General features: G+C 46.5%; 1 protein-coding gene across 1 annotated transcript in view; it reads right to left on the reverse strand.

Moving 5' to 3' along the window:
- Positions 1-4370: 4370 nt before the first annotated feature.
- LOC149435924 (EF-hand calcium-binding domain-containing protein 12-like) overlaps positions 4371-22756 on the reverse strand; it is a 28213-nt gene continuing 9827 nt past the window's right edge. The window contains exons 3-9 of the mRNA XM_089662253.1: positions 21976-22176; positions 19372-19540; positions 15700-15962; positions 11430-11643; positions 8939-9113; positions 6848-6973; positions 4371-4686 (exon numbers count right to left, since the gene is read on the reverse strand). Coding sequence (XP_089518379.1) covers positions 4527-4686; positions 6848-6973; positions 8939-9113; positions 11430-11643; positions 15700-15962; positions 19372-19540; positions 21976-22176 — 1308 coding nt within the window. The 3' untranslated portion in view covers positions 4371-4526. The remainder of the gene's footprint in view (positions 4687-6847; positions 6974-8938; positions 9114-11429; positions 11644-15699; positions 15963-19371; positions 19541-21975; positions 22177-22756) is intronic.

The raw sequence follows: 22756 nt of genomic DNA on the forward strand, positions 1-22756 counted from the left end.
GGTGCGGGGCAGAGCTCTACCTGTGTGCATGCTGGGAGTTGTAGCTGTAAAGCAGGACTTGTAGCCCCCCACTGCTCCATGTAGTGTAATGCTGGGCCTTGTAGTCCTTCACTGCCCCCCCCCCCCGTAGTGTAATGCTGGGCCTTGTAGTCCCTCCACTGCCCCCCCCGTAGTGTAATGCTGGGCCTTGTAGTCCTCCACTGCCCCCCCGTAGTGTAATGCTGGGCCTTGTAGTCCTCCACTGCCCCCCCGTAGTGTAATGCTGGGCCTTGTAGTCCTCCACTGCCCCCCCGTAGTGTAATGCTGGGCCTTGTAGTCCTCCACTGCCCCCCCGTAGTGTAATGCTGGGCCTTGTAGTCCTCCACTGCCCCCCCGTAGTGTAATGCTGGGCCTTGTAGTCTCCACTGCCCCCCGTATGTAATGCTGGGCCTTGTAGTCCTCCACTGCCCCCCCCGTAGTGTAATGCTGGGCCTTGTAGTCCTCCACTGCCCCCCCGTAGTGTAATGCTGGGCCTTGTAGTCCTCCACTGCCCCCCCGTAGTGTAATGCTGGGCCTGCTAGTCCTCCACTGCCCCCCCCCCCCGTAGTGTAATGCTGGGCCTTGTAGTCCTCCACTGCCCCCCCCGTAGTGTATTGCTGGGCCTTGTAGTCCTCCACTGCCCCCCCCCCCGTAGTGTAATGCTGGGCCTTGTAGTCCTCCACTGCCCCCCCCCCCCCCCCCCCGTAGTGTAATGCTGGGCCTTGTAGTCCTATACCGCCCCCCCGTAGTGTAATGCTGGGCCTTGTAGTCCTCCTCCCCCAGTCCCTGAGTCTCTCATACACAGTGAGGAGAGCAGCGCCCAGCACCGGCCGCCATACTCCTCTCCCCGGCCGTCAGGCCCATGGGTAACATGACACTCCCGCACCTTATCCCTCTCTCCCCTCCACAATATCGCCTCACAGCCGCCCTCTATAACCTCTCCGACAGGCCGGGGTCACTCACAGTCCGACTACCGGGAGAGAAGCGGCGGATGGAAGAAGATTCACTCACCGATCCGGAGCGTCCGCCTTCTCTGCAGACAGCCCGAGGAAGAGAGAGAGCGAGAGCGTGCGGGCAGGGTATAGAAGAACTCGGCCACTTCCGGGCAGGGTAATAGCGCCACGGCATCAGCGGCGCCTGAAGGTACTGCAGGTCTGATGTGCGGCTGATTAAAATTCTTTTGCTGCTGGAACTCACTTTCTTTCTTACTTCTTCCTTTTCTCTTTCTTTCTTTCTATCTCTCTCCCTCCTTTATTTCTTTCTTTTTCTCTCTCTCTCTCTCTTTCTTTTCTTTCTCTCTTTTTCTTTCTCTCTCTCTTTCTTTTTCTCTTTTTCTTTCTTTCTCTTTCTCTCTCTCTCTCCCCCCCCTCTCCCTCTCCATCGCTCTCTCTCTCTCCCCCTCTCTCTTTTCTCTTTCTTTCTTTCTCTCTCTCTCTTTTTCTCTCCCCCCTCTCTCCTTTCTTTCTTTTTCTCTTTCTCCTTTCTTTCTTTTTCTCTTTCTTTCTAAGCATGCTTGTTATACTCACTGTGGAACCTAAGGGGTTAATCCTCCACATTGTGTAAAAGGCTGTTTGATCCTGTCTTCTCTGTTCCTCCTCTTGTTCAAATGTCCACATCTTATCTCTTGATAAGACAGACTGAACCCGTAGCCCTACTGCACACGCTCAGTTTGGTGTGTATTGCTAGAGAGATTTTTCTTTCTTTTTTTTTTCTTGGTAGAGTGCATGTGATCAGCACTGTCCAGAAGTCAGGGGTTCTGCATCCTCCTAGAGCAGAAAGAAAACTCCTCCTACAAGCTTTAACCCGTGCTCTTCTGGACACTGATGGAAGTCACAAGACTGCTCTTACCAGCCCTTTAAGAGTTCTAAAAGCTGGGGGGGGAAGACGGGCATTTGGGGCACATGACCCAATGTGATTGGCTGTTATTATTATTATACAGCATTTATATAGCGCCAAAAGGTTTGCTCAGCGCTGTACATTATAGTGGGGGGACAGTACATGAGACAATACAGTAACAATACAATACACGAGGGTTCGAGGGCCCTGGTCCTTGGAGCTTACAATCTAGGAGGGAGGGGGGTAGAGGTACAGGAGGAATAGCTGTGGGGGATGGAATGGTAGGAGGAGTGGTAGGAGGAGTGTTAAGGCCCCATATGTGTGTTCAGCTGGTATCAAGAGGTTAATCATTGAGGCTCTGCATCACATTAGGGTGGTACTTACTGCTCGGTCATACCAGTGCAAATTCAGGTGTGATTTGCAAAATTGAAAATTGAAATCGCACCTGAAATCGCATCTAATGAATGAGAATGTCAGTGTCTTAATATGCGCGATTTGCTGCAACGTGATTTCCAAAGTAATTCTTGCATTGCAGTTTATTGCAATATCACATACATAGACTATAATGGAAATCGCACTGCAAAGTAGCAGTAAGTCATCGGTCACACCGCTGCGATTTAAAATCGTGCAATTTGTGTGCAATTTCAGCGTGATGATTTCTGAAGATTTTATTGCTACTTGAGAAGATTTTCAACGATTCTTGCAATTTGCAGTGCGATTTCCATTATATTCTATGCATGTGAAATCGCAACAAAAGCGCAGAAAAGTAATGTGAAAAGAAATGCAAGAACTACCTTAGAAATCGTGCTGCAGCAAATCGCACATTCAGACATCAACATTCACAGTCATTAGATGCCATTTCAGATGTGATTTCAATTCCCAAATCACACCTGAAATTGCACCGGTGTGCACTAAAGTCTTCAGAAATCACACCTGAAATCGCACTGAAATTGCACACAAACTGCATGATTTTAAATTGCAGCTGTGTGACCGGTGACTTACACCCCGGTCAAATCAAAGCCGAGTTTGAAATTGTGCGACTTACAGTGAAGTCGAACGATTTCAAAATTTGGGTGACCTGCCGATTTCATTGTGATTTGCAAGACATGTGACACAGAGGTCTATGCAAATCGCACCAAAAGTAGTGTATGCCCTACTTTGGAAATCGGTGCGGCTCTGACCAAGTCGGAACCGCCCCGATATGATTGCTGTAATTGCGGACAATACGGTGCGACTTGGCATGCGATTTGCAAGTCGCATAGCATGCAAATCGCATGACAAGTCGCACCGGATGCGACCGGGGTGTAAAGTCTTCAGACATCGCACCCAAGGTCACGCTGAAATTGCACACAAATCACGCAAATTTAAATCGCAGCGATGTGACCAGCAACTTATTCTGCAGTCACATTAAGCCTGACTTTGAAATTGTGCGACTTACAGTAAAGTCGCACAATTTCAAAGTCAAGGGACCTGCCAATTTCAGGTGCGATTTGCAAGACATATGACACAGAGGTCTATGCAAATCGCACCAAGAGTAGTGCATGTACTACTTTAGAAATCGGTGCAGCTCCAACCATAGGACCGCTGTAATTGCGGACAATAGGGTGCGACTTGACATGCAATTTGCAAGTCGCATAGCATGCAAATCGCATGACAAGTCACACCCAATGTGACTGGGGTGTTAGCGTGATTTCAGGCGCGATTTGGGAATTGAAATCGTACCTGAAATCGGATCTAATGAATGCGAGTGTCTTAACACGTGCGATTTGCTGCAGCGCCATTTCAAAAGTAGTTCTTGTATTACTTTTTCTGCAGTTTGTTGTGATTTCACATATAGACTACAATAGAAATCGCACTGCAAAACGCAATGGATACGCAATCGCTGGTAAATCTTTACAAGTTGCAAGCAAATCTTCAGAAATCGCAAACAAAACGCGTGATTTTAAATCGCATTCAGTGTGAACCAAGTCTTACCCTCCATTCACATCAAGCCTGACTTTGAAATCGTGCGACTTACAGTGAAGTCGCATAATTTAAAAATCGGGTGACCTCCCAATTTCATTGCGATTTGCAAGACGTCTGACACAGATATCTATGCAAATCGCAACGAAAACTTTAGAAATCGATGCGGCTCTGACCAAGTCGGAACCGCACCGACCTGACCGCTCTGATAGCAAACAATAGGGTCTGACTTGGCATACAATTTGCAAATCGCATGCCAAGTCGCACCCAATGTGACCGGGTGTTCAGGTGGTCTGCATGCAAATACATCCTGCCTAGGAACGCCCACTCCTCCAGGCCGACACCCACCCATCATAGCATTTTTATATTTGCATAACTACTTCCAAGGGCCAGTCCACTGCTTCCATCAGGACTGAGGGCTCTTGAGAGGAGTACCAAGGCAGAAGGATGTGATGTTTTCAGGAAGCCATGTACAGCACCCTGCCAGCCATGATTTACCTGCACTGCATAGAGAAGCGCAGGGACCCAGTGATGACATCATTAGGTCTATGTAATAAAAGCAGAAACGTTTTATTTAAACATTTGATGATGATGATGATGATGATGATGATGATGGTTGAACAAGCGGAGGCAACAAATGATCAGATTTAATCTTTAATGACATCTGATGTCACAGGAAACGCTCAGGTGGTAGGAGGAGATGGAGGGTCTCATCCTGGGCGGGTGACCTGGCTGTTTGTCAATGAATGGTGTGGATCTGATCCAGCAGCCTGCGGAAGGTAGAAGCGGAGTTTCTCCACCAGCTGCCCGGGCCAGAATGCATTGTCGTCAGATGTAAAGAAGCGATGGGGGAATTTCCTCTTCAGGTTCCTAGAAATGAAAAAAGAAGGTGGATATAATGGGTCACTTATAACGAGTTTAATGGGTGCATTCTTAACCAATTGCCGGTAGGTGCAGGCTCAGGAAGGTCAATAAACGCTGCTGGCTTTCTTCTCGGTTTGGGGTGTGTATGCGCAATCCCACCGCTGACCCGCACTGTGATTGGACGCAGCACGAGTTTCAGCCAGTGATTTTGGCTGAAACCAGCTAATCGGCGGTGTCCAATCACAGCACAAAGTTCTGTGCTTACAAACACATAGAACTCTGTACACAGAACAGCAATCTGGCTGTTTCTTCTCCATGAAAAGCAGGGAGAAAAAAAACAGACAGATCTGTTAGTAGAAGCAGCACTCATTACACTTATTAGGCACACAGTGAACCCCTTGAGTGCCCCTAGATGTAACCCCGTCCCGGCCAGTGTCATTAGTACAGCATACAGTATTATATCTGATCACTGTATTAGTGTCACTAGTGACATCAGTGTCAGCTAGTTAGAGTCCCCCCCAGCAAGGGTCTGTTAGCGCCAGATTGCCTACCACAGTCCAACTACAAGTCACTGAGCACCACCATTACCAGTATAGCCTATACAGCTGCATTAGTTCCTATATATATATATATATATATATATATATATATATATATATATATATATATATATACACACATACATACACACACATACATACATACATACATATACACACACACTGAGCTACTAACCAGGCCTTAAGAGTTACTCGCCACCAGCAAACACACATAAACAGAGACACCTGTACACACACACAGACATGTACACACGCACAGAGACACATGTACACACACACACGTATACACACACAGACATGCATACACACAGATACATGTACATACACAGAAATACACACGCACAGACACATGTACATACACATGTACATGCATACACAGACACGCTGTTAAGTGCTCTCTCCTCTCCCCTGAAGCCACCACTGGCTGACATAGAGGATCATGTGACCAGAGTGAGCTGCAATTACACACACCCTATAAAAAAATTGCAGTACTTCGTTGTTCACGCACAGAGCCAGGTACTGCACTCTAGGGGGAGACAGAGCACAGCACACACCCCTTACTTTGCTTAGCTATTGTATGTATATATATGCATACACATACACAGTGTATATGTATATATATATATATATATATATATATATATATATAGTTATAGCATCTACAAACTATACTGTATATATACACACACGCAGTATATACTATTGATTTCACACAAACCAATCAATATACACTTTTTGGGAATTTTTTTTTCACCAAAGACATGTCGCAGAATACACTTTGGCCTAAATTTTAAAACAAATTTGACTTTTTCAATTTTTTTTTTATTGGATGTGTTTTATGACAGAAAGTAGTAAATATTGTTTGTTTTTTTTCCAAAATGTTTGGTCTTTTTTTGTTTATATAATAAAAAAAATTAAAAAAAACCCCAGTGGTGATCAAATACCATTAAAAGAAAGCTCTATTAGTGTGAAAAAATTATATCAATTTCATTTGGGTACAGTGTTGCATGACCGAGCAATTGCCAGTTAAAGTAGCACAGTGCTGAATAGCAAAAAAAAAAACGGCCTGGTCACGAAGGGGGTAAAACCAAGTGGTTAAAGAGGAACTGCACTTCTAGGTCTTTCGCATTTCACAGCTCCCTTTCTGCGCCACCATCTTCACATGTGCAGAAGTCTTTGGGGACTTAAAAACTTGAAAAGTGGGGAGCGGCACACTAGTTTTTACAGTCCATAAAAGATTTTATTCTGCAACAAAAGCCCGCTCAGTGCATCCACATCAGAGCTAATAAACGTGTATGGCAAAATGTACGGCTGCGATCGCACCGCACACAAATCGCATGTGATCTGTACAGGAATGCGGTGCGGTTTCTGTGCGAATCACATGCGATATACCGTACCGCACATATGTGAACCCGGACTAAATTGCCATTGAACCCCGTGTGTGTCCTCTTGTGTGTGTGTACCAAGGCCAAACATTCCAGGGGAGGGTAACTTTTGAGCACACCTGTAGGTAGAAGCTGGTGTACTGGGTCAGCTCCAGGGATACTCCAGCAGTTGGTGTCCGACACATGGAGGGACACAGGCGTTGTTCTGATTATTTGACTCACCCACTCATCTCCTGAAACTGCTCCAATGTCGTCCAGCATCTCAGGGTTTCTGTCCCGGCTTTCTGCTTTCCTCTCACCTTGGTTTTCACCCTGGCAACGTAGGTGTTGGGAGGGTATGGGCCACTACTAGAAAACACAGGATTGAGTGAGAGTTAGAAGAGGCAGAGACAAATTAGAGGACTGACCAGTGGACTCCAAACCGTGGCCCATTGGGGGGCGATTGCAGCCTTTCTTGCCTTTATCTGACCCTTGGGGCACTGTTCTTCCCACTGACATCAACAATGGGGCACTAGTAAATTGTAAAACTGGCCCTTTATTTAGACATTTTGGAGACCCCTGGGATAGAAGATAAAATACAAGTTTTTGGGAGTTAGATGTGGAGCAGAGGCTCAGAATATTCTGGGGATTCTTATATCTCTCGTAGACTGTAGTGACAATAAGTGTCATCTGTAGTCAGGGCTGCTGTTAGAAACCATGGGGCCCCATACAGCCAACCTAACAGCCCCCCCAAACAAAAAAACACTGCTAATGAGGCTTCAGTTATGAATGAACACAATGAGTGATTTGTACAAATCACTCATTGTGTTCATTCAGAAAAGGAAGGGGCTGGTAAATGTGACATATAGGCTGGACCCTTCCCCCACTCTCCATCCTACTGTGTGCTTGCAGCAGCCAGTGGGAAGGAGAGGAGGGAAGCCGGCAGCACTGTTGGGACACATAGTGGAGCAGGGGAAAATGTATGGTGCACAGGGAGAGTGGGAAACTACAGGAATGCTACAAGAGATGGTCAAAGAGTACAGGAATTCTACAAGAGATGGTCAGAGACTACATGAATTCTACAAGAGATGGTCAGAGACTACAGGAAAGCTACAGGAGATGGTCAGAGACTACAGGAAAGCTACAAGAGATGGCCAGAGGCTACAGGAATTCTACAAGAGATGGTCAGAAACTACAGGAATTCTACAAGAGATGGCCAGACGCTACAGGAATTCTACAAGAGATGGTCAGTGACTACAGGAATTCTGCAAGAGATGGTCAGAAACTACAGGAATTCTACAAGAGATGGTCAGAAACTACAGGAATTCTACAAGAGATGGTCAGAAACTACAGGAATTCTACAAGAGATGGTCAGAAACTACAGGAATTCTACAAGAGATGGTCAGAGGCTACAGGAAGTCTACAAGAGATGGTCAGAAACTACAGGAATTCTACAAGAGATGGTCAATGACTACAGGAATTCTACAAGAGATGGCCAGACGCTACAAGAATTCTACAAGAGATGGTCAGAAACTACAAGAATTCTACAAGAGATGGTCAGAAACTACAAGAATTCTACAAGAGATGGTCAGAAACTACAAGAATTCTACAAGAGATGGTCAGAAACTACAGGAATTCTACAAGAGATGGCCAGACGCTACAGGAATTCTACAAGAGATGGTCAGAAACTACAAGAATTCTACAAGAGATGGTCAGAAACTACAAGAATTCTACAAGAGATGGTCAGAAACTACAAGAATTCTACAAGAGATGGTCAGAAACTACAAGAATTCTACAAGAGATGGTCAGAAACTACAGGAATTCTACAAGAGATGGTCAGAAACTACTGGAATTCTACAAGAGATGGTCAGAAGCTAAAGGAATTCTACAAGAGATGGTCAGTGACTACAGGAATTCTACAAGAGATGGTCAGAAGCTAAAGGAATTCTACAAGAGATGGTCAGTGACTACAGGAATTCTACAAGAGATGGTCAGATACTACAGGAATTCTACAAGAGATGGTCAAAGGCTACAGGAATTCTACAAGAGATGGTCAGAGACTACAGGAATTCTACAAGAGATGGTCAGATGCTACAGGAATTCTACAAGAGATGGTCAGAGGCTACAGGAATTCTACAAGAGATGGTCAGAGGCTACAGGAATTCCACAAGAGATGGTCCGTGACTATAGGAATTCTACAAGAGATGGTCAGAGACTTCAGCTATGCCACTAGAGATGGTCAGTGACTACAGGAATTCTAGAAGAGATGGTCAGAGACTACGGGTTATGTAGCTTTTTTTTAACTCCAACTCCAGATTGCACAGGGCAGCTCACCAGAGCCTGGGGTAACTGTCGGGATCCTCGTCCACGCTGTGTCTTCCTTTGGACATTTTTGTTGCAGAGCTCTTCCTCGCGAATCTGTCTTTGGATGAAAGTCCTACACCTGGCTGTCGGAGGGGAAGCTGATCTCCTGATTCACAAACCAGCTTGTCTCCAGGATACAATAAAGCTGCATGAAAAGTGCAGATTCAGTTCAGAATGGTGCATAGGTGGTGGTATTGATAGTTGTTTGCCCTGTGATCAAACTAACTTGGTCAGACCCACCCCACTCTTCCTCAGTACTAGAACTCTGCATGCGAACCCATGTGATAAGGGGTTTGGCTGTTACGGTTCCCCAAAATGATGCTTGTTGTATCCAGGATCTTGGCGGGTGCTGCGTCTTATTGCCATCTACCCTTGTGCGAATAGATATAATACTTACCAATAAGATCACCTGACTGTTGCTGACCCAGATTGACCTGCCTGCTCCATTGATTTCTGCCTGCCTTCTACTCCTGCCTGGACCTGACTACTCTACTTCCTGCTGCCTGTCATGACCTCTGCCCTGGACCAGACTAATCTCTTGTTTGCCTCCTGCCAAGACCCCTGGCTGGATCTGAAAATTCTTCGATCCTGAGGAACACAACCTGGTGACAGCAAAGTAATCTGGCCCATCTCTACCTTCAGGAGCTCTGGTGAAGACCAACTGTCACTTAGACCCTGTGCCTTGGGTGTTATCTTCCATGGGAGTCATGGGGTGGACTGGGGTCACTATTGGGGTGCACTGGAGTCATGAGGTGCACTGAGGTCACTATTTGACACACTATGCCCTGGGGTGCATTGGAGTCCTAGGGACGCAAGGGGTTCGCTATTTGACACAGCATGCTGTGGGGTGCACTGGTGTTATAGGGCACACTGACACTATTGGGGAAAACTGGTGTCATAGGGCACACTGATTGACACGATTGGGGAACACTGGTGTCATAGGGCACACTGACACTATTGGGGTACGCTGGCGTCATGGGGCACACTGGTTGTCACCATTGGGGTGCACTAGGGTCCCTATTTGACATAGCATGCCCTACAGTGCATTGAAGTCCAAGGGACATACTGGGGTCAATAGATCACAGTAGACTCTCTGGGGTCCACTAGAGTGACAGAGCCCACAAAGGTGCAACTGGGTGTCCTGGGTACACAGGGCACTTTATACACTATACTGGCCACACTGGAGTCCCAGGATGCACTGGGATCATTAGATCAGACAACATGCTATGGGGTGCACTGGAGTGATGAGGCACACAAGGTGCACTGGGTGTCCTGGGTGTACAGGAGACACTCGGTACACTGGGTATACTGGCCTAACTGAAGTCCCAGGGTGCACTGGGGTCATTAGGTCACACAAGATGCTGTTGGGTGCACTGGAGTGGCAAGGTGAATAGGGGCGCACTGGTGTCACAAGGTGCACTGGGTGTCTTGGGTGCACAGGAGATACTTGGTACACTGGGTATACAGGTCACACTGGAGTCCCAGGGTGCACTTCAGTCACTAGATGACACAAGATGTTCTGGGGTGCACTGGAGTGACGAGGCAATCAGGGGTGCACTGGTGTCACAAGGTGCACTGGGTGTACAGGAGATACACTGGATATACTGGCCACACTGGAGTCCCAGGATGCACTGGGGTCATTAGATCACACAAGAGGCTATGGGGTGGACTGGAGTGGCAAGGTGAACAGGGGTGGACTGGAGTGGCAAGGTGAACAGGGGTGCACTGGTGTCATAGGGTGCACTGGGTGTACAGGAGACACTCGGTACACTGGCCTAACTGGAGTCCCAGGGTGTACTGGGGTCATTAGATCACACAAGATGCTATGGGGTGCACTGGTGTCACAAGGTGCACTGGGTGTCTTGGGTGCACAGGAGACACTTAGTACATTGGATATACTGGCCTAACTAGAGTCCCAGGGTGCACTGGGGTCATTAGATCACACAAGATGCTATGGGGTGCACTGGCGTGGTATGGCATCAAAAGGTACACTGGGTGTCTTGGGTGCACAGGAGACACTTTTGGTTTACTGGCCACACTGGAGTCCAAGGGTGCACTGGAGTCACTAGATGACACAAGATGTTCTGGGGTGCAGTAGAGTGATGGAGCACACAAGGGGTGCATTGGTGATATAAGGTGCTAGTGGTGCATTGGAGGCACTCCGTGTACTTGGCAAACTGGAGTCTCAGGCAGACTGGCGTATTGGCGTCGGGCACAGAAGACACACAGGTAAGAAGTACAGCAAGGAAAGTGGTTGGCTAAACGCCGAACCAAGGATCACATTCCAATTAAAAGCCGCACCAACCAGGATAGCTGTCACCTTATTGGCCATGACACCACTGCTCCGGGTAAAACCAGGAAATGTTGAGGACTGAGCGCTGGAGAAGAGACCCAGCACTGGATCCCAGAAGAAGTCCAATAGGTGTTACCTGTAGCAAGGTTCAGTATCTTTAGTGCCCACCTTCTTCCAGCAGCTCTTCTGTAAGGGGAACATTGTAGGCTTGGCACAGTTTTAGGATCTTATGATATTGCTGTAGGCCCTGCCTTCTGAACTGCTCCACCAGCTCGGCTGACTCCTCCTCCAGCGTAGACGGCAGGGAATGGGCGTCAACAGCAGCGTTGCCTGTTCTTACCAAACGGCATTGATCTAACCAGTCCAAGAGGCGGGTGTTGCTCTGGAAGAAGACAGTAAAGTATTAAAAAATAAACTGATAACTCAAAATTAACATTTGGATGATCTCTTTGTCTGTCCATCATCTTTTGATGATTTTCCATTATCTATTGGGCTTATCCCAGAATCTGAATATCCATTCTTCAAGTGCATGTATAGCCAAGACTTTTTTTCCAAGGTTTGGATGGAGTAAGAAAGGGTTAAAGATCCACCTTTAAACCCTTGTCTACCAAGGAACTTTTTTTAAAAGGCATGGCACAAAACGGGTTGAAGCAGGGGTGTCAAACTGGCGGTCCTCCAGCTGTTGCGAAACTACAAGTCCCATCATGCCTCTGCCTTTCGGAGTCATGCTTGTAACTGTCAATCTTGCAATGCCTCATGGGACTTGTAGTTTGGCAACAGCTGGAGGGCCGCCAGTTTGACACCCATGGGTTAAAGCGAGCTCATAGCTGCTGCGGTCTTGAAATTGATATCAATTTTTTTTTGTAACAGTTGCGGAAATTGATATAAATTTTAAAAAGTTGGCTTTCAGATGAAAGTGATTTGGGCTTCATAGAGCTCTGGAGTGTGCTCTCAACTCCGGCGGCACCAGGGGCGGACTGACCATTTGGAAACTCGGGCACTGCCCGAGGGCCTGGGGTCAGTAGGGGGCCCCATGAGATGCCCCTGGTACCTTTTTCATAGGCTTTTTTGAGTTTGGGCAAGGACACAGGGGCCCCATGATCCCCTATTGCCCGGGGGCCCCAAGAGTTGTCAGTCTGCCCCTGGGTGGCACCCATGCTGGTTTCCGGGCTATCCCATTCCTCTGTGAAGTCTGGTTGCTCCTACAGCAAGAGCAGAGAGTTATCGGTGAACATCCATTCCCCGATCCCCCCACGACTAATGAACCAATGTGTTTTATGTCACTACCAGGAGCGGTCTGACAACTCATGGGGCCCCCGGGCAATAGGGGATCATGGATCCCCTGTGTCCTTGCCCAAACTCAAAAAAGCCTATGAAAAAGGTACCAGAGGCATCTCATGGGGCCCCCTACTGACCCCGGCCCTCGGGCAGTGCCCGAGTTTCCAAATGGTCAGTCCACCCCTGGTCACTACTGGGTTCACAGCTGTCATACCTTGGATACTGTAGCTGGGGATGTAGCTAATCAAGCATGACCAGTGCTTGATTAGCTGCAGTGAAGGGCAGGGGAGACATAGGGGGGTGGGGTCCAAAAGACCACTGATGTCTCAATAAAGAGGATCTGTCACCTGCCCAATGCTATAACATAGTGGGCCTCTTAGCTTCCTTGTGATAGCAAAAAAGTTAAAGAAAAAAAGTGTAAAAAAATAAATGAACGAAGTGTGAAGTTCTCCACCTTCTATATCGCTGACATGTACCGTGATGAAGGATATAATAAAAAAAGAACAATTAAAAGAATAAATTATATAAAAAAAAATAAATTAAAGTACCCCCGTCACACCCCAATATAAAACACACAGCATAGGGAAAGCATGTGTATGCAAACATAAATTACTCCACACGTGTGAGATATCGCCACAAATGCTGGAGTGAGAGCAACAATTTTAGGGCCATAATTCACAGGCCCATGTACACGGGACACTTCTGAACGATGGAAACTGACTGCTGAAAAACGTAGGTTAAAAAAAGTCTGTTTAGCCACGTTTACAAAACGTGTTTATGTGCGTTTAGAAGCATTTTTTAAAGATAAGCACAGGAGAACCTCCCAAATGCCCAGAATGCACTGAAAAGTGGTAAATTATGAACTATTTCAGACTGTTTCAGAGAAATACAGAGAGTAGAAGCAGAGACAGCAGTATGTGTTGAGACTAGCTAAGGTGTGAATTGCTCATTAACATTTCTTTTGTTTCCAAGGGTGGGAAAGGTGTCTGGTGGAGGGAGTCATTAAGGTCACCTGGCAGGGGGTCTTCATGAAGAATTTGAGGTGTGAATGGTCATTAACATATCTTTTGTTTCCAAGGGTGGGAAAGGTCTGAGGTGTGAATTGGTCATTACAATGTGTGACAAGCTAGGTAGGAACATCCTGTGTTCAGTGTTTTGTCCATCTGAGTACCTTGAAAATGCTTTGCGTGCATTTTTCATGATGAAAAAATACTCTGGACAGCATTGGGAACTGGAAGAGTTAAAAAAATTTCAAATGCAAACGCTTATAAACGCGATTTGCTGCGTTTACAAGAGTTTTGCGTTTGAAACGCTGATAAAACTGACTGCTGAACGCAAGTTTTCTGCGTTAAAAAAACGACTGTAAACTCAAATGCCTGTAAACGACGATGTGTACATGGACACATAGGAAAACATCAGGGAGAGTTCAGGGGCTGCTGAAAAAAAACGCAGAAAAGCTCCTAAACGTGAGTTTATCAGCCGCAGTGTACAGGAGCCCTAAACTGTAACTTGACAACCTGGAAACTCTTTTAGGGATTGGCCTATAGACAGTTTTGGGTTCTTTGCCATTTCATAGCCATCCACAAGTTTAAAGCAGAGTTCGACTCATCCTGTCAAAAAATAAAAGTCAGCAGCTACAAAAACTGTAGCTGCTGACTTTTAAAAAACAGCCACCTACCTGTCCCTCGGTCCCGTGGTGTGTCCCCCGCAGCCCGTTTCACCGGCCATCCTGTATTCCAGAAGGCCGGCATCTTCAGTGTGGGCACCCGGCTGTGATAGCTTGCGTCTTCACAGCCAGGTACCCACTGCGCATGCGCGAGTACAGGGAGGGAGGACACCTTTCCGTTTCCGATCGCCTAGGCGATCGGACCGGAAGTGGAAGGGGGTACTTGTCAAATTCGGGTACCCGCTCCCCAAAGGTGCCAGTCCTTAATGGGGAGCGGGGGAGCAGTCCTTAAAGCAGAACTGCCCCTTTTGGGTGGAGCTCCGCTTTAAAACTTGGCATTCCTGATACCGATTTCCTTTTAGTTTTCCTTTTCAATTTGTTAAACAACCTCATCTTTTAGGCTGGTTTCACACCGATTCCATTTTTCATCTGCTTTTGAGAAAAAAAAAGTGGAAGAAAAAATGTGTGACCATGTATTCCTATGGAACTCTTCACACTGATCCGTTGTGGGTCACGCACGTTTTTTAAAATCTTGCTTGCTGCGTTTTTGGTGAAGGTTTGTTGTACAAAAAAAAAAAAAAACGCCCCTCCCCATTAAAATCAATGGAAAATGTGGCAAAAACACAAACAAATGCACCTGCGGTGTGTTTTTGACACACATGTCCTGTAAAGAACAGAAAAATTGCAGCAAAAATGCATATGCCAGCCGTCCATTTTACCAAACAATTGGGTATAATATTGTATTTGCACTAAAATTCTTTTTTTTGTGTGTGTTTTCCCCTGAAATTATGCTTTTTGTAAACCGCTGCACAAATATCTTGTAACATAAAAAAATGCAACTACCGCCACAGGATTTAACATAAATTCCAGCAAAGAAAAAAAAAAAATCTGATTTTAACACGTGCGTGAATATTTTAAAAATGACTGAGGACATCTTGAGGGAAAAAAGTGATTACTGCGGGTTCAACGCAGGGATTTGACCATTTGACCACTCGGGCACTTCCCCAGGGCCCAGAGTCAGTAGGGGGTCCCATGAAATGTCCCAGGTACCTTTTTAATAGGCTTTTTTGAGTGTGGGCAAGGACACCGGGGCCCCATGATCCCCTATTGCCCGGGGGCCCCATGAGTTGTCAGTCCGTCCCTGGTTCAACGCCAGATTGATGGTACAGCCTAGGTTGCTTTTTTACACCTGCTAGGGGATATTTGAAAAATACATAATTTGATGGCTTTCCATTGGTGGCCTCCTTCTGAAAATATTAGTTTCCTGGCTGTGTCTGGCTTTAATACCTCTAAATCACTGACCCAGAACAGGTAGATGGAAATCAGAACTCCTTATCTCTATAGGAGTCCTGTGACAATAGCATGGTAGCCAGGCAGAAAGCATTTCCAGAATAGATAGCAGGAAAGCAAACATAGCCAATGGCTGGAGAGTCAAGAAGTGACAGTTAGACTTTTGCTGCTGGTCGCCATCCTATAGAAATGTCATCTGCTCACTTTTGCTCTTCTTTTCCTCTCCCGATAATTCTTCCCGATCACCTCCATGTCCTCGTAGCTGAGGGGCCTCATTTCCCCCAGATTGACAGGAGGCACCTGGAGAAACTGGGATTTACTGCCTTCACTCTGGTCACTGCGGCCCACCTGAGATCTGGTCCTGGTATCCCCAACACTGAGCAGTGAGACTGAGAGTGCCGAAGAGGGTTTAGTCTCACCGGAGTCACTTTTCTGGTCAGTAGCAGGTCTGAAACACTTTACAGATGCTGCAAAAAAAAAAAAAAAGAAGATTTCTAATATTACTGTTAACATATTTCTTAATAATATTATTTTTTTTTTATGTATTATTATTTTCTTAATTAATATTATAGATTATTATTGATCATCATTGTCACGGTTCCCCCACACGCCACGCCCACAGCGACTAGCTAATCGAGGCGCACACGTGCAGCCGAGACTTGGGGTAAGAGGGAATAAAGGGGACTCAACTTTGAATATATAAAACCGTAAACAGGTGAAACTCGCAAAATTAGAATATCATGCAAAAGTTCATTTATTTCAGTGCAGCAACTTAAAAGGTGAAACTAATATATGAGACTCATTACATGCAAAGCAAGATAGTTCAAGCCGTGATTTGTCATCATTGTGATGATTATGGCTTACAGCTCATGAAAACCCCAAATCCACAATCTCAGAAAATGAGAATATTCCATGCAATCAATAAAACACAGATTGTACATAGAACAATATCGCACCTCTGAAAAGTAGAAGCTGCATATGTACTCAGTACTTGGTTTGGGCCCCTTTTGCAGCAATTACTGCCTCAATGCGGCGTGGCATGGAAGCTATCAGCCTGTGGCACTGCTGAGGTGTTTTGGAAGACCAGGATGCTTCAATAGCGGCCTTCAGCTCTTCTGCATTGTTCGGTCTCATGTCTCTCATCTTTCTCTTGGCAATGCCCCATAGATTCTCTATGGCGTTCAGGTCAGGCGAGTTTGCTGGCCAATCAAGCACAGTAATCCCACGGTCATTGAACCAGGTTTTGGTGCTTTTGGCAGTGTGGGAGGTGCCAAGTCCTGCTGGAAAATGAAGTCAGCATCCCCATAAAGCTGGTCTGCGGAAGGAAGCATGAAGTGCTCCAAAATCTCCTGGTAGACGGCTGCGTTGACCCTGGACTTAATGAAGCACAGTGGACCAACACCAGCAGGTGACATGGCTCCCCAAATCAACAAAGACTGTGGAAACTTCACACTGGACTTCAAGCATCTTGCAGTGTGTGCCTCTCCATTCTTCCTCCATACTTGGGGTCCTTGGGCCTCTCCATTCTTCCTCCATACTCGGGGTCCTTGGGCCTCTCCATTCTTCCTCCATGCTCGGGGTCCTTGGGCCTCTCCATTCTTCCTCCATACTCGGGGCCCTTGGGCCTCTCCATTCTTCCTCCATACTCGGGGTCCTTGGGCCTCTCCATTCTTCCTCCATACTCGGGGTCCTTGGGCCTCTCCATTCTTCCTCCATACTCGGGGTCCTTGGGCCTCTCCATTCTTCCTCCATACTCGGGGTCCTTGGTTTCCAAATGACATGCAAAAGTTGCTCTCATCAGAAAAGAGGACTTTGGACCACTGAGCAACACACCAGGTCTGTTTTTCTTTAGCCCAGGTAAGACGCTTCTGACATTATTTGTTGTTCAGGAGCGGCTTGACAAGAGGAATACGACATTTGAAGCCCATGTCCAGGATCCATCTGTGTGTGGTAGCTCTTGATGCACTGACTCCAGCCTCAGTCCACTCCTTGTGAAAGTCCCCAACACTTTTGAATGGCCTTTTCCTGACAATCCTCTCCAGGCTGCGGTCATCCCTGCTGCTTGTGCACCTTTTTCTTCCACGCTTTTCCCTTCCTCATAACTTTCTATTATTGTGCTTTGATACAGCACTTTGGGAACATCCAACTTCTTCTGCAATTCCCTTTTGAGGCTTTCCCTCCTTATGGAGGGTGTCAGTGATGGTGTCAGGTCAGCAGTCTTTCCCATGATTGTGATTCCTACTGAACCAGACTGAGCGACCATTGAAAGGCTCAGGAACCCTTTGCAGGTGTTATGGCTTAATTATCTGATTAGAGTGGGACACTTTGAGCCGAGAATATTCCACCTTTTCACAATATTCTCATTTTCTGAGATTGTGGATTTGGGGTTTTCATGAGCTGTAAGCCATAATCATCACAATGATGACAAATCACGGCTTGAACTATCTTGCTTTGCATGGAATGAGTCTCATATATTAGTGTCACCTTTTAAGTTGCTGCACTGAAATAAATGAACTTTTGCACCATATTCTCATTTTTCGAGTTTCACCTGTATAAGATCAGCCGTGATGTACTTCCACAGCCCGCAATACCCTTTGGCCACCACCAGAGGGAGATTCCACTCCAATCCTGCTGGTCGACCACACACTGGCAGATACAAATCTTATATACAATCTGGTGCACTTCTAAGGTCCCTCCAGCTATCCTACAGCTTGAGCCCCGGTGTTAATCACCCTTCCACTGTCCACACACCCCCACACCAGACACCACAAAAGGTATCCTGCCACCACCCAGCAGTTTATCCGCAGAACGGTCTGCTGAGACACCACACACAGATCTCCGTCTGGCCGATCTGTTACCTTTACAATCTGCATGCAATCTGCCCACACACAGTGCAATTGCATACAGATTGGCAATGAGCTTGACCGAGCGTTTTAAGGCACTACAATACAATACAATCTAATCTCTCCGGAGATATGAGCCCGAGCTTAAATACACAAAAGCCACTAATTCATTTTAAGATTTAATTTCCCGAAAGTGGGCAGTGCATAAAATATGTACAAAATATAAAAAGTTACAGAAATACAGAAAATACTAGAAGACACACAAATGACTATTCACTATAAAATAAAAAGGGAATAAAAGACAGAAGTAAAACTTTACCAGGATTTACCCTGCGACTGGAGCAAGTCAGAAAAGTCAGCAATCTGTTGGTCGATCAACCAGCTCCATACGAATCACAATGTCCCAATGCCCGGGTACTCCATTTATGGCGATATGGACGTAGGCGGGACATTAGTCCTCGGCCAATTGACCCTGGGGGTGTTCCTGCACCCGCCCACAGGATGTTCTGGGTGCTGACCTGCCCAAGTTCAATCAGGCCAAGACCGGCTTGAAACACCAAGTCGGGGATTGGATTTCTGACACCAGCGCATCAGTCCCATCGGGACAATACCAAACACTGTTCAACTGTCGCACTCCAGCGCCACCTAACCATTTCCTGCATTTTCCTGGCCTTCTACCTAAGCCGCAAATATGGTTGTCATACATCGGTGTGACGCACAGAGTGCCCTATCAGAAGGAAGTATTTCCATCTCTCTGCAACTAATATTTTAGCTTTTATGAGAGATTAAACATACCCCTTTGCTGTATGTAGACACTTTTAGCTCCCCAGACAGATCGGCGACCCCCTGCTGTCATGAAGCCGGAATGTCTCCAGCCATTTCCTTTAAACGCAGAAAAACTCCTAAACATCAGTTTATCAGCTGCAGTGTACATGAGCCCTAAATGGTGGAGGATGAGGATCAGCATTCTCCATCAGACCAGCATGTGTCCCCGTCCCCAATGTGTGCTCATAATTTATAGACCACACTGTACCTCCGGTCCCCGGACTGACAGACACGCCCCTCCTAGGTTCTCCCAGGTTCTTCTTCCACCACAAGTGCCGTCCAACACAGAGCTCCTTATAGTTGATGCGATTCGGACGTTTGTTTCCGAGAGAGATGACCAAATCGTCAAACTGCAGATCGCTGATGGGAATATTGGTCTGGAAGAGAAGGGAAGCCGAAAATAAAAAAAATGATGGCTGTCTAGTCCGATGCATAGATCTGAACAATATTTTGTAGACAATTTTCATTAAAACTGAAGTTGACATGTACTGGAGGCCAGGCGACCTACCCAATCCGTGTTTTTGGGTGCGTGTGTGCACCCCCTGCTGCGATTGTATGCAACATGGGTTAAGTCAATGGGTTTCAGCCAATGATTTTGGTGGAAACCTGCTGATCAGCTTTGTCCAATCACAGAACAGAGTCCTGTGTTTACAAAACACACAGAACTCTGTGTACACAGAACAGCCATCTGGCTGCTTCTTCTCTGTGCAAAGCAGGGAGAAAAAACAGCCAAATATGGAAGTAAAAGCAGCACGTTACACGTCGTTAGGCACACAGTTAACCCCTTGATTGCCCCTTAATAACAATGTACAATATTGTACCCAATCACTATATTAGTGTCACTAGTGAGATCAGTTTGTCAGTTAATGTCCTTCCCAGCCAGTGTCAGTTAGTGCCAGATTTCCCTCCACATTATCACAGTTACATGTTGTTAGGCACACAGTTAACCCCTTGATTGCTCCTTAATAACAGTGTACAATATTATACCCAATCACTGTATTAGTGTCAATAGCGAGATCAGTGTCAGACAGTTAATGTCCTTCCCAGCCAGTGTCAGTTAGTGCCAGATTTCCCTCCACATTATCACAGTCCACACATTACTACCAGTATAGCCTCTATAGCTGTTTAAATTGCAGTATATATACCATAGTTTGTAGGCGCAATAACTTTCACACAAAACTATCAATACACACTTCGTCCTCCTGCACACGGGATATTTTTACAGCGGCTGATTTTGGCTTTTGAGGTTTTTTTCTACAACCAGTGAACCCCCCAGCATGTTATCCTATGTGTCCATACACACAGAGACTGGAATCAACGTTTTTTGGCTGGAAAGAAACCCAGGGATAGTGGGTTTCTAGAGGAGTTTTTTAGATGTAAAAACACTCTACCGCGCTTCTGGATGAAATGCAGAAAAACGCCGCTAATCGCAGCAAAATGCAGCTAAACGCTAATGCAAAAACACTAAAAAAGCTTTAAAACTCCACATTTTTAACGTGACTTTACACAGCTAATGTTACCAGCGTTATCAAAGCGCCCCGTGTGCGTGGAGCCTTATTGGGATTTTTTTTTTTACCAAAGACATGTAGCAGAATACATTTTGGCCTGAATTTATGAAGAAATTGGATGGAAAGCCCTAGACTAGGGGTGTCAAACACCATTTCATCGCGGGCCGTATCAGCATTATGGTTGCCCTCAAAGGGCCGGTTGTATCTGTAAGGCTAGATGTCCAGAGCATTCCACCCCCCCTTACATCAGATGTCAAGAATCCCACACTCTCCCTAAAATCACAGTGCACCCCCCTTGGGGACAGAGCTGGAAAGCAGAAAGTGCAGGGTCTGGAGGAGGACCAGAGGAGGAGTGGAGTCAGTTACCAGAGTCTGCTGAATCCAGGGGAGGCAGAGATGACAGGGGTGCTGCAGCTGCACTGAAAGGTGCAGGATTTGGCAGAGGAGTTCTATTCTCCTCTCTGCTGCTGAGACAAGGTGGGGGTGGAGACAAGGGGGTACCTGCAGGAGAGGTTCAAGGGCCACATGAAATGGCCTGGAGGGCTGGATTCGGCTCGCTGGACTTGTGTTTGACACCTGTAGGCTAGATGATGCTGGACGTCCACCAGCCAGAAAATGAGGTGGAGCTCTATCTGACTTGCTGCAGCTTCTAATGCACATTGTGAGAAGCTCCCAGTGTGCAGTGAAATCAAATTAAGTAATTTCAGTCCAGGAGAGGAGCCGGTACACCTGTGCAAGACTGAAGGGGAGGAGCAGGTACACCTGTCCAAGACTGGAGGGGAGGAGCCGGTACACCTGTGCAAGACTGAAGGGGAGGAGCCGGTACACCTGTGCAAGACTGAAGGGGAGGAGCCGGTACACCTGTGCAAGACTGAAGGGGAGGAGCCGGTACACCTGTGCAAGACTGAAGGGGAGGAGCCGGTACACCTGTGCAAGACTGAAGGGGAGGAGCCGGTACACCTGTGCAAGACTGAAGGGGAGGAGACGGTACACCTGTGCAAGACTGAAGGGGAGGAGCCGGTACACCTGTGCAAGACTGAAGGGGAGGAGCCGGTACATCTGTGCAAGAATGGAGGAGCCAGTACACCTTAAAAATACTGAAGGGGAGGAGCCGGTACACCTGTGCAAGACTGAAGGGGAGGAGCCGGTACACCTGTGCAAGCCTGAAGGGGAGGAGCCAGTACACCTGAGCAAGACTGGAGGGGAGGAGCCGGTACACCTGAGCGAGCCTGAAGGGGAGGCCGGGAGTCAGATGTAAATGGAATAAAAATACAAAGTAACCATAATACATTCTGGATTGTCACCTCTTTGCGGATGGACTTCAGATCCTTGCTGGAGATCTCCTTCCTCTTTCTCTTGTCTGTTTGGTTGTAAAGGTCGACAAGTCGAAGGCGGCTCTGATGCAGATAACTGTCCAGGATGGCGAGAGCTTCGGGGTCGGGCTGTTGGATGGACGGTGTGACCGCACTGAGCTGGGAGCTCCTGGGAACGCTGCGCTCCACTTCCTGCAGGATCAAAAGAAGAATTTTGAAATAATTCGAGGCAGACACACAACCTCAGGAGGCGCCAATTACTAAAAGGAAGCAATCTGGAATCTGATTGGCTGCTGTGAGCAACACAGATATTTTGCTTTCAGTTACTTTTGAATGACAAGGCTAAACAGAGCAAATGAAGGAAATATCAAAGTTGATTTAATTGGATATGTTTTATAACAGAAAGTAGAAATATTGGGGGGTTTTCCAATTTTTTTTCTTCCAAATCGTCCTTTTTTTGTTTATAATAAAAAAAAACCAGTGGTGATCAAATACCACCAAAAGAAAGCCCTGTTTGGGTTAAAAAAATGATATAAATTTCACTTGGGTAGTGTTGCATGACTGAGCGATTGCCAGTAAAAGTAGCACAGTGCTAAATAGCAAAAAATGGCCTGGTCATAAAAGGGGTAAAACCTTCGGCAGGGCAAACGCCTCTCAGCTCCAGTCTTGGAGTGCTGAAACCTTGAACTGACTCTGCAGCTATTGAGCTAATATGGAGGCTGTGGGACAGATGTTATCGGATATCTGCCATTACTTTCACTCCCCTAGTGCC

The sequence above is a fragment of the Staurois parvus genome, unplaced genomic scaffold (assembly GCF_062004578.1).
Source record: "Staurois parvus isolate SC_StPar_1 unplaced genomic scaffold, SC_StPar_1.0 ptg001448l, whole genome shotgun sequence".
Classification (NCBI taxonomy): Eukaryota; Metazoa; Chordata; class Amphibia; order Anura; family Ranidae; genus Staurois; species Staurois parvus.